The sequence below is a fragment of the Delphinapterus leucas genome, chromosome 3, assembly GCF_059928025.1.
Source record: "Delphinapterus leucas isolate spDelLeu-1000000601 "Yukka" chromosome 3, BTC_Dleu_Yukka2, whole genome shotgun sequence".
Lineage (NCBI taxonomy): Eukaryota > Metazoa > Chordata > Mammalia > Artiodactyla > Monodontidae > Delphinapterus > Delphinapterus leucas.
This window is the reverse complement of record NC_143131.1, coordinates 5,760,067-5,775,084: the sequence shown is the minus strand read 5'-3', so window position 1 is coordinate 5,775,084 and position 15,018 is coordinate 5,760,067. Positions and strand designations below refer to the sequence as shown.

The window sequence follows — 15,018 nt, the reverse complement described above, 5'->3', positions numbered from 1 at the left end:
TTTGTGGCCACAGATTGTGTTACAAGAAATGTTAAAGGAAGTTTCTCATCCCCTAAGGAAATGATATAATTTGAAACTGATCTGTAAGAAAGCATAAATAATAAATGGCAAACATGTGGGTAAATATAAAAGATGACCCTATTTTATTTTAAAGCAACCCATTATTTTAAAACAAAAATTTTAATATTGTGTTGTGTGGTTTACAGCATGCATAGAAATAAAATACATGATGACAATAGTACATACTGTGAAAGAGGGATACATGGACTTATTTGTCGTAAGGATCCTCCTGCATTTTGCATAAAGTGATATGATGCTAATTCTATGTAGGTTGTAAATTAAAGATGCAGCTGTAATCTCTAGAGTAACCACTAAAAATACAAGAAAATATAGCTAAAAAGCAAATTGATGCAAACATAGAATTTTTAAAAACATGTTTAATCCAAAAGAAAACAAACAAAAAGGAAGAGAACAATAGGAAACAAATAGCAAAATGGTAGACTTAAATCCACTATGTCAATAATTACATTAAATATAAATGGATTAAACATCTCAGTGGAAGGCTATAGATTGTTCAACTGGATAGAAAAGCAATGCCAAACTAAAGGATGTTATGACAGACATGTTTTATATAAAAACACAGAGAAATGGAAAGTAAAAGGGTGGGGAAAGATATCATGCAAAGAGTATTCCTAAATAAGCTGATGTAGCTATATTAACATAAGATGAAGTACAATTCAAGGGAAAGTAACATTATCAACAATAAAATAAAGTTATTGTATATTAATGAGAGAGTCAGGAAGACATAAAATTCCTAAATGTGTATGCACCTAAATACCCAGCTTCAAAATATACAAAGCAAAAACTAATAGAACTAATGGGAGAAATAGAAATATACATAATCTTTGTTAGAGACTTTAACACTCATATCTATTAAATTATTAAATTGTTACATAACAAGTACCAAATATTGCAGAGGATATAGAAGCTATAAACAATATTATCAGACAAATTAACAAACTAGATATATCTAGAACTCTATACCTGACCACTGCAGAATTCACAATTCCTTCAAGTGGCCATAGAATGTTCACTAGGGTAGACCAAATGCTGAGCTATGAAATATGTTTCAATAAATTTCAAAAGTATGCTTATAGGGTATATTCCCTGATAAAATTGAACAAAATTAGAAATCAAAATTAATAAGCTGTCTAGAAAATCACCAATTATTTGGTAGTTAAATAGTATACTCCTAAATAATGCATGGGTTAAAGAAGAAATCACCACTTAAATTAGAAAATATTTCATAGCTAATAATATTAAAGATTCAACATCTAAAAATGTTCAGGATATATGTTAACAATGCTGCTGAGAAAAGAAATTACTAGCTTTAATTATATTTAAATGGTTATATTAGAAAAGAAGAAAATTTTAAGTAAGTGATCCAAGTTTATCCCATAAACAGCAAGGAAAAGAAAGTCACATTAAGCCTTAGTATGTTATAAAGACAAAACAGACATTAATGAAATAGAAAAGAATCCAACAAATATTTCCATTAAAAATTAATAAAGATAAATACTGATGTTTTGAAAGGACTATTCATCTGATAAACTTCTAGTTAGATTGACCAAGAAAAAGAGATAAAGAAACACATGTTATCATTATTAGGAATGGAAGAAGAAATGTCACTATAGACCTTTCAGTCATTCAAGGGATAAATGAGAATATTACGAACAAATTTTGGTAACCCACCCCCCCCAAAAAAAAACAGGTAAAACAAACAAAAAAAATCATTGGAAAAGGACTCTTTCTGTGTCATTTTTTGATGTTTAATTTTTTTTTCCAATGAATCTGATCAGTCTAGCTAGGAATTTCTTCTCCATAACCCTACATGTGTTAGTGTAGTTGAATTAATGATTATAAAAACCTTCCCACAGATAGGATTCACTGGTAAGTTCTAATAAGACTTTAAGGAAGAAACAATAGCAATTTTATTACAAGCTCTTGAAGAAAGCAAAGGAGTAGGGAGCACTTTCAAATCATTTTTTGAGGGCAGCATAACGCTGATATAAATTCTTGAATGGTAATTTTAAGAAAAAAATTTTCTAAATTATAGTATTCAAGAACACAGATATAGGACTTACTGGTAGACACAGTGGCTGAGAATCTGCCTGCCAATGCAGGGGACACGGGTTCGAGCCCTGGCCTGGGAAGATCCCACATGCCGCGGAGCAACTGGGCCCATGAGCCACAACTACTGAGCCTGCGCATCTGGAGCCTGTGCTCCACAACTAGAGAGGCCGCGACAGTGAGAGGCCCACGCACCGCGATGAAGAGTGGTCCCCGCTCGCCACAACTAGAAAAAGCCCTCGCACAGAAACGGAGACCCAACACAGCCAAAAATAAATAAATTAATAAATACATTAATTAATTAAAAAAAAGAACACAGATATAAAAATCTTGAACAAAATATTCTCAAATCAAATCAACAAAATATAAAAATGAATAATAGATTATGACCAAGTAAAGCTATCCTAGGAATATAGGTTGGTGTAACATTCAAAAATCAATGAAAAATAATTTAAAACCCATCAGTACAATTCACTACATTAACAGAATAAAGGAGAAAAATACATTTATATCAATAGATGCAGAAAAAAAAAGTATTATAAAAGTCAGCATAAGTTTGTGATAAAATCTCTTACCAATATAGGACCAGGAGGGAACTTTTTCAACTTGATAATAGGTAACTATGTAAAACTGAAAGCATCATATTTAATGGCAAAATGTGAAACTTTACTTGGCAATTATGAAGTTCCAGAATAAGCAATGTGAAAGTACAGTGACAGAAATCAGAACAATGGTTGCTTACTGGGGTAGGAAGGGGATTGAATGGAAAGGGGCAAAAGGGAACATTCTAGATTTATGCTGGTAACATGGGGGAATACATTTGTTAAAACCCAATTGTACACCTATAAGAAATACATTTCCCTGCAGGTAAATATTTCCTCAGTAATAAAAAGACCTGCTGCATTTAACTTCTTATTTCCTGTATTTTCCAAACGGCACTAGTTTACCACGGAGGATACTCCATGGTCACAGCAAAATAATGTGAAAACCAGCAGTATGATGTAGAACATTCCATCTTTGAAAGAAAAATTTTATGCTCCTTTTCCTTAGCAAACAGGAGAGTGACATGCAAAAAATTCTCAGGGATTTCACATATTCCGCCAATGAAAAAGCAACATTGGGAATATATGCTGATGCTGACTGGTTTATTATTCTTGTTCCCAGCTGAGATTACCCAGCTGAGGAGATAAGAATCCAGTTCTGGCACACGGCTGTAATTGACTTTTGGGGGGAGATCTACTTTAGTTTAGAAGAAAGAAGATTATCACATTAGATTGAAATTGGGAATATTCCCAGTGCATTCTGAAATGTTGGAGGTTTCTGGAAGACTATATATTTTTGTCTATTTTCCTCTTGATTTCCTTATAAACTAGAATAAAAGAAACCTCAAAAATAGTTAATTTCTTTTAATTTATGGGTAGCTTTCCTAGTGGTTTAGTAGGGCAAGCTGTGAAATCTCGATTTTCCCTTGTCTAGCGAGAGCACATGTCTCTGTGTTATATGAGGAATTTATATGAGGAAACCAGTCTTCTGGTGTCCCTGGGGTCAATGGAGTTCTATGAAAGACTTCTCTAGAAACACTTAATTTGAGGAATTTAATAATCAGAAGTCTGAGATAGGCTACTGCTTTCTAGTAAATTTTGTCTATATCTGAGGAAGGTAAGGGGGGTGGGGGGACGTTGTTTCTTAAATACCATTTGAAAGGAATGCAGTGTATTAATTTGCCATCTTACACCAACCAAGATTTCCTGCTGGGCTCCCACATGATAAATCAGAAAGAAAGAACTGACCCAACAGGCCAAGTCAGTACTTGAGAGGAAACTGATCCCCACAACAGTATCCACTGTCATTTTCTTTGCCAGTAAAACATGTGTTTCCTGTTATATAGTACCAGCCCTAACATACAGGATTTGACATTTGGTAGGTACCCAATAAACGCAGAATACATCAATGTCAGCTTCACTGAATAAAACGGTTTTATGAAGAATTCTACATTGAACATCTGCCAACAGTCACTTGCCTTTTTAAAATCCAGCATGCAGAGCTTGGCTTTCTCTCCAAATTGCCACTTGCACTGTGTGTTTGCATCATATAACTCTCCCGGCAGCTTCTCAGGATACTTGTATTCCTTCACAGGCTTTGGCTGATCCGCAAGGCATGTAGCTTGGGCAGTGCTAAAACAAAGAGGAACTGCTGGTGATGCCGGAAATTACCAAAGATGTAACTTCAATCACGTAATTCAATGATTGAATTACATGTAATTACACGTAATTCAATCATGCCTTTCCTTTCTCATGCAATTTTACCACATGTCTTGTATAAAGAAGAGGGGACATTTTTCTCCTGAGGTCCAATATAACATTTATCTTAATTCTCTTAAAAGATAGAGGCCACATTTTCTGAAATTGTTCATAATATGTTTCACCTTTTCCAGGGAGGCAGTTTGTTCTTCATCGGATTTCTGAAACCTATCATGGGGAGAGTGAAATGGGGTAATACAACCAGATGTTTGATGTGAGGAGCTTCTATAACAGACACCTTAAAAAGTACACTTCTTGCCAGGAACAATAAAAAGATGAAATGGGCACTGTAAACAGCAAAACACAATCAGCCAATTTCAAAGGCTGGAATTTTCTTTCTTTCTTCCGTCCTTCCTTCCTTTCCTGCACAATAGCTTCCAGCTTCCACATGGAGCATTGCAATGATTTCCACCAGAAATGCTCTATACGCAGGCTGATTTCTGACTAGATTCCAAAGTCAAGAAGAAAATTAATTCTCCTTAAGTTCCCTAGAAGATGGGCTAAAGGCCAACTAAAGATTTCTTCCTCTACAAATAGGGTATCCTCTTCCCTACCAGAGACAGGCTTTGGTATAAATTTTGCATTTGGAGGGAGGGGAAACAAGTGTTTGCAAATAGCAACTAAATATTATTTATAAATTTCAATAAGCAAAAACTAAAAACAAACAAAAACAAAACACCTCTGTAATCACAATAAGCTTAACAACAGTAGATCTGCCTAAGCATCCCCAAACTTTTCTTTGTGTGGTTGTCCACCTTGATCAGAATCTTTCTGGCCCCAGTCTCCAGGACCCAGGTCCCAGATTCTATTGCCTTGGAGCCCACTGATGCATGTGTGCCCTTAATTAATATCCACATACATAAAACATGAGGAAGGGCACCAGTCACTGTGGACAGGACATTAAACATACATGCAAGGAGGTCACAAGCCTTTTAAAAGATTAAATCAAAGGCTAGGAAAGTGCTAAGAACAGTGACTTGCTCACTGTGAGTGTTGAATAGATGATCTTTCTATTACTGCTACGATGATCATGATGTAAGGGTCTATAAGTAGAGAAAAATGAATAAAAGCATAACTAACACTCCATGACAGGAGTGATTTGGCAACTTTGGAATTCCATAGCACCTCTCTCTAATGATCTCAAATGATTCCTATATATTAGTTAGATGTTCCCCATTATCTCCCTAAAGTTACATCAGGGTTGGCAATACTATTCCCATTGCATAGAAAGGAAACTAGGAAAAGTCAGCTACATTGATGAACCCAAGCAAGAGATTGAAAAAAAAAAAACTTTTTAAAGTTCACAGATTCAGGATTTTTTTATAGTTTGATCAAATGTAACCTATTATTTTTTATTCATCCTTAAAATTTAATTCAAAGAGGAAGAATATATTCATGGCTCTGGGGTAAGCAGAGTTTTTTTCCAGTGGTGTACCGAAAGTGCTAATCCTAAAGGAAAAATATGAATAATTTGGACTCCCTTAAAAACATAAGAAAACTCTTCTGTTTATCAAAAGACACCACTAAAAGTGTAAATACTGTGTAAATACTAAGTCATAGAGTGAAAGAAGATATTTGCAATACATATTTCCAGTAATGCACAAAGTGTTCCTACTCAATATATATAAAGTACTCCCAACAAGAGATAAGAAAAATAAAGGAGTTTAATTTCAAAAACATGTGCAGGAGATTTGAACAGACACTTCACTAAAGAGGTTTTTAAAGTAGCCTTTAAAATGTGAAAAGGTGTTCAATCTCATTAATTACCACTTTGATCCACCACCACAGACCCACAAGATTGGCCACAATGAAAAAGACCAGCGAGATCAAGTGTCGGCAAGATTGTGGAACCATCTGAATATTCATAAGTGCTTGTGGGATTGTAGCTTTGCACAGCCACTTAGGAAAGCTATTTGGCAGTGTCTACTGACACTGTACATATATATTTATGACCCCAAAGTTTCTCTGCTCTGTGTACTCACAGATATATGTGTAAGCCAAAAGAATATTTACAGTGACATTTCTTATAATAGTCAAATACTGGAAATGCAAATGTCTATCACTAACAGGGTGGATTAATAAGTTGGAGCATATCCACGCAATTAAAAATAAGTAAATGAATATCATATTTTTATGCAGAAACAAGGATGAATCTCAAAATCAAAATATTTAGCTAAAGACCCCAGGCACAAAATAGCACATAACTCATGACTCCATTCATAGTAAGTTCAAAACCAGACAAAACTGTCTACGGTGGCGTCTGTGTCAGAGGAATGGTTGTCTGTGGGGAAGAGGGAGGTGATGACGGCATTGGGGAAGGGTATTCTGGGGGGGAGAGCGGTGTTCCATGTTTTTTTTAGGTTCGTTAACACATCCATCCCTTCACAAAGTTAGAACTTTTATTTGGTAGTGGGAACTTTTCAGATCTGCTCTCTCAGTAAACTTCAACTATAAAATACAGTATTGTTGACTGTAGTCACTATGCTGTACATGACAGTCCCAGAAACTCATTCACCTCATCTTTAGAAGTTTGACCACTTTCACCCATTACCTCTCTCCCACTCACCTGGCCCTTGGAAACTACCAATCTACTCTCTGTTTCTAAGAGTTTGATTTTCTTTTTAACATTCCACATATAAGTGAGATCATGCAGTATTTGTCTTTCTCTGACTTATCTCACTCAGCATAATGCCCTTAAAAACCATCCATGTTGTCACAAATGACAGAATTTCCTTCTTTCTCATGGTTGAATGATATTACAGTGTGTGTGTAGATAGGTAGACAGGTAGATAGATAGATAGATATAATTAGATACAGTGCATATACACATATAAATACCACATATACATCATATATCTCACACCTTCTTTACTCTTTCATCCATTGAAGGACACTTAGACTGTTTCCATGACTTGGCTACTGTAACGTGCTCCATATCATGATCTAGGTAGAAGTTACAGTAAAATGTTCACTGTGTGAAAAGTTACTGAGTTATATGCTCATAATTTTGTACTTTTCTATATATGTGTTTAACTACATATACAATGTCAATGAAGGAAATAAGGCAAGGCCAGAGGTTCTGCAACAATATTTCAAAGTCCTCTTCCCACTCTGATTCATGAACCATAAAACGTTAAAGAGCTCGAGAGTTCTTTTACTTGTATCCCCCCTTTTTCCAAGAGAGACAATGGGTTATAGGCTATATTAGCTGCCAAGGTCAAGGCCTTCCCCGGCATAGTGATGAAGACCTGATTGGCACATGAGCTCTGATTCCCTTGCTGATCAACGACACGGCAGTGCCCATTCTCCATTCTCACAGAAACTGCACTCAGCCATGACTCGCTGTTTTATTTTTCTTAAGACGAATATTATACAGCAGAGCAAGATGTGAACTGAAATGTATTATTTCTATTATGCCCCAAAACATACTCTTTCAGGCCAAATCAAGTTTTCCCATCGACAGGGTGGTCTGGGGTATGGCAGGGCATCCCTCAAATTCCTGCTTTCCTATGATGACCTTTCTCATGTATGGATGCAGATTTGTATGAAAAGCGGGGAGGTGTGTTCACTGATCAGAAGTGCATGATTCAAGTTTTTAAAAAGCAAGTTGAAGATGAGTCCATGTTGTCATTAAGTTTAAAATAACGAGCTAAAATTTCCCTAAGTCTTAGGCCTCCCGGATACAGACATGAGTGAATGTGATGAGGTCTGTGTCTGCCCATAGGAAATGACGTATGTCTTTATTGATGAGGTTGAGGAATTTACTGCAAAAACATATCTGTCCTTCTTGACTCTACCGAGTATAGAGAGAAGTTGTGCTGACAACTTCAGGCTAATTGAGTTCCCTTATTATATATATTTTTTCCGTGTACCCAATGCTAGGCTGATCATAAAGGAGAACAGATTCATCTTTGTAAAGTTGGCCGTTTATCCTTACTCACTGTTGGGATCATGTCCAAAATGCCAACTAATTGGTGGAGAATATAACAATATTTTGATTACTTACAAATCAGGAAGTCAGCAAACATATAAAAGATGGTCTCAGGTTCATTAAGCCAATGAAAAATCAGGATTGATGCACTGGGGACACGTCCAATTCACAACTAGACATCTCAAGTACAATTAATCTTAAGAGTGAATTTGACAAGGAAAGGCTATCTTGGAAAATTTAATCTTTTGAGAAATCAAATTTGGGAGCATGTAAAATCTTGCATTTTTATTATTATGTGGTCTAAAAAAATCAGTAAAGTCCCTGTAAATAAATGTTTGTTACTGCATGGCTACAGAAGGGTTTTACTGATTGGCACAAAAACAAATGAGCATACTTCAGCATATGTTTAACCATTCCAGTATCACTGGACAAAATGTCTTTGAACTCCAGAATCTCAATAAGTATTCTCAGGATATTATTCTGATTTGAAGATTACAGCCCATATTTAATGTCATCAAAATAATTATTCTCTAAGCCTATAACTATTTCCTTTCTGTGAGTTTTCCTATATGTCTTGGCAGTTTAAAAACTTTTTCTGGACTCTTTCATGATGCTGATTCTCACTGCATGCCCATACTTTGCATCCCTGGGATTTTCAAGTTGTCAGAGCATATTTCAAAAAATTTAAAAATGTTTATATATCTTCATCATAGCCATTAAGATGAAAAAGAAGTAAAATTTTAAGAAAAGAATGTAGAAGTTTATAGAAAGGATTTGGGATATAGAAAACTCAAAAATTTCCTTGTTAATACAAATAAGAGCATTGTGAGCTAAAGTGAATTATCTTCTTTATTAGGGAAAGCAGAGTCCTTCACACACACAAAGACACACACACACACACACACACACATACACACACACACATTTGAACAGGTGCATGAAAAAGCTAAAACAAGTGCTAACAATCCCCAACTTGACTCCAAGAGAACACCATACAGGGAACAGCAAATGTTGGAAGGACCGATTGTGTCATGTGAACATTGTCTTTTGGGTAATAGAAATTAAAAAAATGATCAAGTGTATATTCCTAGAATATAGGTTTATATTACCAGGGTACAGATATTATCTACAAAATTCTCACTCTTCCTGGGTAGCACAAAATATGGAAGGCAGTCATCATTCCTTTAAGTGGTAAAATATCTCAGTTGAGGTCTCAAAGAAAGGCTGTGAAGAAGGACCACAGCTGCAGGCTGGAGCCCCCAAGGCTGGTAGTCAGGACGCAGCTCAGAAGATGTGTTATGAGGTCTGGAGGTGATGGAAGAGGCAGCAAGAAATAGAAACCAGCTGTGCACTCACTGCCCCAGGTGAGCACAGGGAACCATCCATAGGATAATGAACAGAACGTGGTGAGTAAAACCAACAGAAATAGGGCTGAGACCCTGCCCAAATGATGTTCTAGAAACAAGATGGGTTAATTTGTGCAGCAGAAAAAAAAAGAAGAGGGGCTCTACTGAAAAAATAAGAAAGAAAGAGAGGAAACCAGGGGGATAATCCACTTTACTAGCAGATCTAAAAATGTTTCTTAAAGTCCCTTATTTCTCTAAAATTTTAAAATCTACTGACTATCTCTTTTTCAGGGGGTCAAACTGTACCTCCTTAATGTTCTATACCCTAAATGAATTAGAGCTATGATGAAACCTTCCAGAAATAATTCTTAAAATTATAGGATTTTAGACCCAGGTGAAGGTTTATATACTCTTTTTTTTTTTCCTCCTAATGAGAAATGTATTTTGTAAAAAAACATAATAATAATTCATGGTATGTCAATTATATCTCAATAAAACTACAAGAAAATATTTAAACATTAAAAAATTAAAAAAAATCATGGACTGAAAATGTCTGGTTATAGAAGTAAGAATTAAAAAAAAAAACAAAACAAATGGTAGTGACAAATACTTTGGTTTGCTAAGTATCTTAAGGAATTCTTTTGACTCTAAAGGGCAAATGAGGTCAGATTAAGCTTACAGAAATTGAGGCTCTAAGAAAGTGTTTGGCAAACTCCTTGGTCACATGAATGTCTCCAGATGCCTTTAAATGGGGACCATCTGTGGAAGGGGCACCTGGGTCTGGGGCTTCTTGGACAGGATTAGGCTGACCCAGCAGTGAACCTCAAAGGCACAGAGAGATACACAACCAGCTTTAGGGGTTCATACCTTAAAAATTTGTGCAGGTACTGGCGGCTGCAGGGTGACCAGGAGAAAACCCCATTACGTCCTGCCAACGTAGGGGACATTATGTTGCCCTCAGACTTTTTGCACACGTTCCCTTCTCCATCATGGACCATGCCGAAGCTATGAGAGAGAGAAAGAAATGGGTCTTTCAAAACAAATAACAGTTTCAACTGTCTAACACACTCTAACAAACACAAGTCAACAATGTGAAGGCCCCCCTTCTCCTGTATGCTAGGCAGGCAGAAGAAAGAGTCCTAACAGCCAAACAGGAGAGAATATCCATGAGGTCACAGACCTTTCCTGGAGACCTACCATTTGTCCAGCTGTTTGAAAGTGCACACCAACATCAAAACAGAGCACATGTCCAGATGTCTGCCAAAGGCAGACATTTTAATTATAAAAAAGCATTTCCAGTGGGATGTAGAGGCAGTTTATTTGATCTTGAAAGAGCTGATGTGTTCTTATTGCTTTCTTCTCTCTCTACACTCTTTGCTGCTCACCAGCCATGGTCAGAATTTCCAGGTGTTTGTAAGAAACACAAATGCAGGCTCCACAGGGGAGTGTGATGTTTACACAATTTAAGAACTACTAAACCACTACCGCCCCTCTTGGTGGTGCTGACATTTTGTCCCTACACCCAGTGCTGATCCAGCTTATGCTAGGTCTTCACTGCTGGAGGCTGTGACAGCAGGCCAGTACTTGACCAGACTCCCTACATCCCTTTGGAGGAAGTGGCGCCATGGAACTCCAGTGAGTAGCTGTGGTGGCGTTTATCTGCAGGCGTTGTTTGAAGGTACGTCTGTTACTCTTGGCTGAAACCAGACCACTTTGGGGCTCCAGCCCTAGCTTAGTATATGGGAACACCTCAGGCTACAGTGGCTATAGGACCTCTTAATAGGGTCCTTTGCAGATGTTCAAATCCCACAATGCCAACAGCAACCCCTTACTGTCACTCGAGAAAACTGCAGCCTTGCACCTATAAGAATCCCATTGACTGAGTTGCTACCTCTCCCCACCAAGTACGCTCTTCTTCTTAACTTTCTAAAGCTAGCCCTGTGGGATAGCCTCATGTTACCATCTTCACCCACCTCAGAAGAGCACAACTGACTACCTTGGGAAGAAAGCCTCAGGGATTTGGGAGCTCCGTGACCTTGAAGACTTCCCATTAGGGTAGATACATCCTTGGAGAGTCAAGCCATTTTTGGCCATTAATGTCTGGTACCCACCCGATCACTGTATGGATTCCCAGAGAGCAGTTCTGAATGAGTGGGATACAGAAGGCAGGGGAAAAGCAAGAGGGGAGAAAGCAAAGAAGGACAGGTGGGTTACTGCATCTGTGGGCTTTCTGCCACCAAGAATCCCAGGATGAATGGAGGGAGGGTCACAGGGATAGGAGACACCAACACAGGGGAAGTGGACTCCAAAAGGGGGCCAGGGAATCTGCACTTGTGTCCGAGGCTGAAGACTTAACTGTTTTTTCTTAGAGCTGTTTAATAATATCAGTAAAAATGACAACTCCCATTTGTAAGCACTATTTTTCAGACAAGATATTAAGCACATTACCTATATTTTCTAACCCGAATCTTACTACAAGCCTACAAGCCTACAATGACAGCAAGACTAAGGGCTGGAGACAGGCTTGTCCAGGGTCTCAGAGTCCGGACTGGAACCCGACACTGACGTCAGAGACCAGGCGGGACCCCCGCAATAGTGTAACCGGAGCGTAATTGAAAGGTGTGTCCAAGGAAATCTGGCGCACAAACATTGTCGAATTTCTGCAGAATTCCTGCTCAGTACCAAGGGTGACGTAGTTGTGGTCATTTCGGCCTCCACCCATTCTCTGAAGTTCTATTAGAAGCAATCAATGAAGGTGAGGGTAACCACATGGCCGGAGAAATGTGCCACGGTGATGAAGAGGATTCACGCAGAGGCTGCTTTGGGGAGAAAGTGATAAAAACGAAATAACAAAGTACCCTCCCCTGGTTGGCCTTTGACCTGAATATAAAGAAGAAAAATTAGGGTCCTGCGAGTGCCCTAGATGAATTTGCTACCACTTCTGCCTACATTTCTAAGGAATTCAAAGCCACAACATCCCAGGTCTGGGGACACCTTGGTCTTAAACATTTTCATCTAAGGCATTTTCAGTGATTCTCAGACTTTTTTGAGTATCAGAATATCTGGGAAATGCACCACACATGTGCCTCCCCAAAGCCCATCCTGTTAGATTTTTGATTTAGTAAGTTGGGGGTTAGGCTCTGGCATTTGGGTGAATCCTAACACAATAACGTGATTCTGATGCCCACCCAAACTTCAGCACTACTATGTCTCGAGTTGCTTTTCCAAGCAGTACAAATCCCATATTCTGCACTGCTGTGGGTGTTAGCACAGTGGCATGAAAATACCATACGATAATCACGGTTGATATTAACATTAATAAAGTCATGGAAGAATGAATAGGACACATTTTGAAGATAAGGTTGGTATTTGACAACTAAGAAATAAAATTACTATTCAAGTTATACATTACCAGACATTTTTTTTTTTGCTTCCATGACTCATAATACTTTATTCAAAGTGGTTATCACCCTACATGTTAAAACAATGCCCTTTTTTCTCTTCCTTATCTACAGGGGCTCTTCTTAACAATGCTCAGAGCCCGAGTACAAGCGGACTCACTAGTCCGTGACAGGTGCTCCACCGATGTTTGTTGAATGAATAAAGAACAACCTTCCAGCTACACCACCAACTCAAATACCCAAATGTAAACATAATTTCAGATTAACTTGGACTTGAGAATTATATTCAGTATCAGATGCTCTTAATGTCTTCTATAGAATTTTCTTGAGTTATTCAATTACATCAGCAAGTATTTCTTTATTACTAATGATATACCCAGAATGATGAACAGCCAAGCTTTTTTAGAGGTTGTACCAATATTTTAAGCTGATCAGACAGCAGTAGGTCAAGGAAAGGAGAAACCCTTCAAAGCAACGATGGGTCAAAGTCATCTGGATGGTAAATCACACCCTGGAGGTGATGATAGCACCACAGGTAGGATCTACTTGTCCAGAGCCTGATGCAGGCTTTTCAAGAAGCAAACCCATCCTCCCCGAGAGACGGGAAGTGGACATGGGGACAGCAGTCATGTGGGACTCTCAGGGCCAGGGCAGGTCAGATAACCTGGGGGAACACAGGCTGTGGAGGCGGGGAAACCTCCATCAGATCTTGATCCTGTCGTTCACAAGTGGGTTGATTTGGGGCAAATTTCTCAAGTCCCTGAGACTCAGTTTCCTCACCTATAAAATGGGATAATAAAACCTTCCTCTTAAACTGTTCAGAATACCTGGCACCATGCATGTCAAAAAGGAAAATTCAAAATGTATCTTTCCCAGATTCAAATGTGGTCTTGATCAAATCTCTCAACATCTAGATGTCAGATATCACTTGCATACATATTTTGTGCGTGTGTGTGTGTGTGTGTGTGTGTGTGTGTGTGTGTGTGTGTGTGTAGGGGGGTGAGGAGGCAGTTCAGCCAAGGGTCAATGGTTTTCAAATACTTTTTGGACACAGAAACAAACAAAAATCTTGGGAGGAATGACAGTAAATAAAATTGGTAAGAAATGATGCTCCAACCTGCTGGAGCTCCCTAGGGGGCAGTCTGACAATCACCAGACCAGGTGATCTTTAAGCAGCCACTTGCTTTAATATTCTGCAAACCCTTAAAATCACCCAGCACCTCCCTGACCCAGCTGTAGGGGCTCAGGTTGATGACACAGCAGTCATGAATCAGTGAGGTGCACACATCACCAGCAAATGCTTGAAAGGGAGTCTAACATCACCAGCCCAATATGGTTGAGCTGAATGGTATCAGCACACCGACTCTGTTTCTTTCCAGAAGATTTCCCTGATTTTCCTTGCATCTCTTGAAATGCCTACAGCCCTCACTGCTTGACCCCTTGCATGCCATGCCTATCTTATCTTTCTTTAGGCTTTGAAGGGCATGGATCACTAGTCATTTTATAGAACGCTACACAGTGCTTTGCTGGCAGAATGCAAATTGTGCCTGGTGAATGGGTCAGTAAGTAGTGGAAAAGACAGGGGACAGAACGATGGATCATGAATACTCCTGAGCACAGTAAGTATGTTTAATATTGTCTTGATGGTCTGAAATGATCATGCAAATTAAGTAGTTAAGCTGACTTTATATACAAGGAATGTTCAGCTCAAACAATGCAACTTAAATTGCACCTGCACGCACCTGCTGAGTTCTCACAGGCTCTACGGGTTTTGCATATGGAAACCCACGTAAGAGGAGATCAGGAGATGCAGCCTGGTCACTGTCAGGCTGCCAGAGAACCACAGGGTATCTAGAATACGAGTCCCAGGGCCCTACCCATCTAATGGCATGACTTCCTTTGGCAAGTGA

The 15,018-nt window shown here is 38.4% G+C and overlaps 1 protein-coding gene across 1 annotated transcript in view; it reads right to left on the bottom strand.

The window, feature by feature from the left end:
* The window catches only part of ADAMTS16 (ADAM metallopeptidase with thrombospondin type 1 motif 16), a 174,462-nt gene that overhangs the window by 88,167 nt on the left and 71,277 nt on the right, over positions 1-15,018 (bottom strand). The window contains exons 14-15 of the mRNA XM_089908358.1: positions 10,575-10,712; positions 4,151-4,304 (exon numbers count right to left, since the gene is read on the bottom strand). Of these exons, the coding sequence (XP_089764484.1) occupies positions 4,151-4,304; positions 10,575-10,712 (292 nt within the window). The remainder of the gene's footprint in view (positions 1-4,150; positions 4,305-10,574; positions 10,713-15,018) is intronic.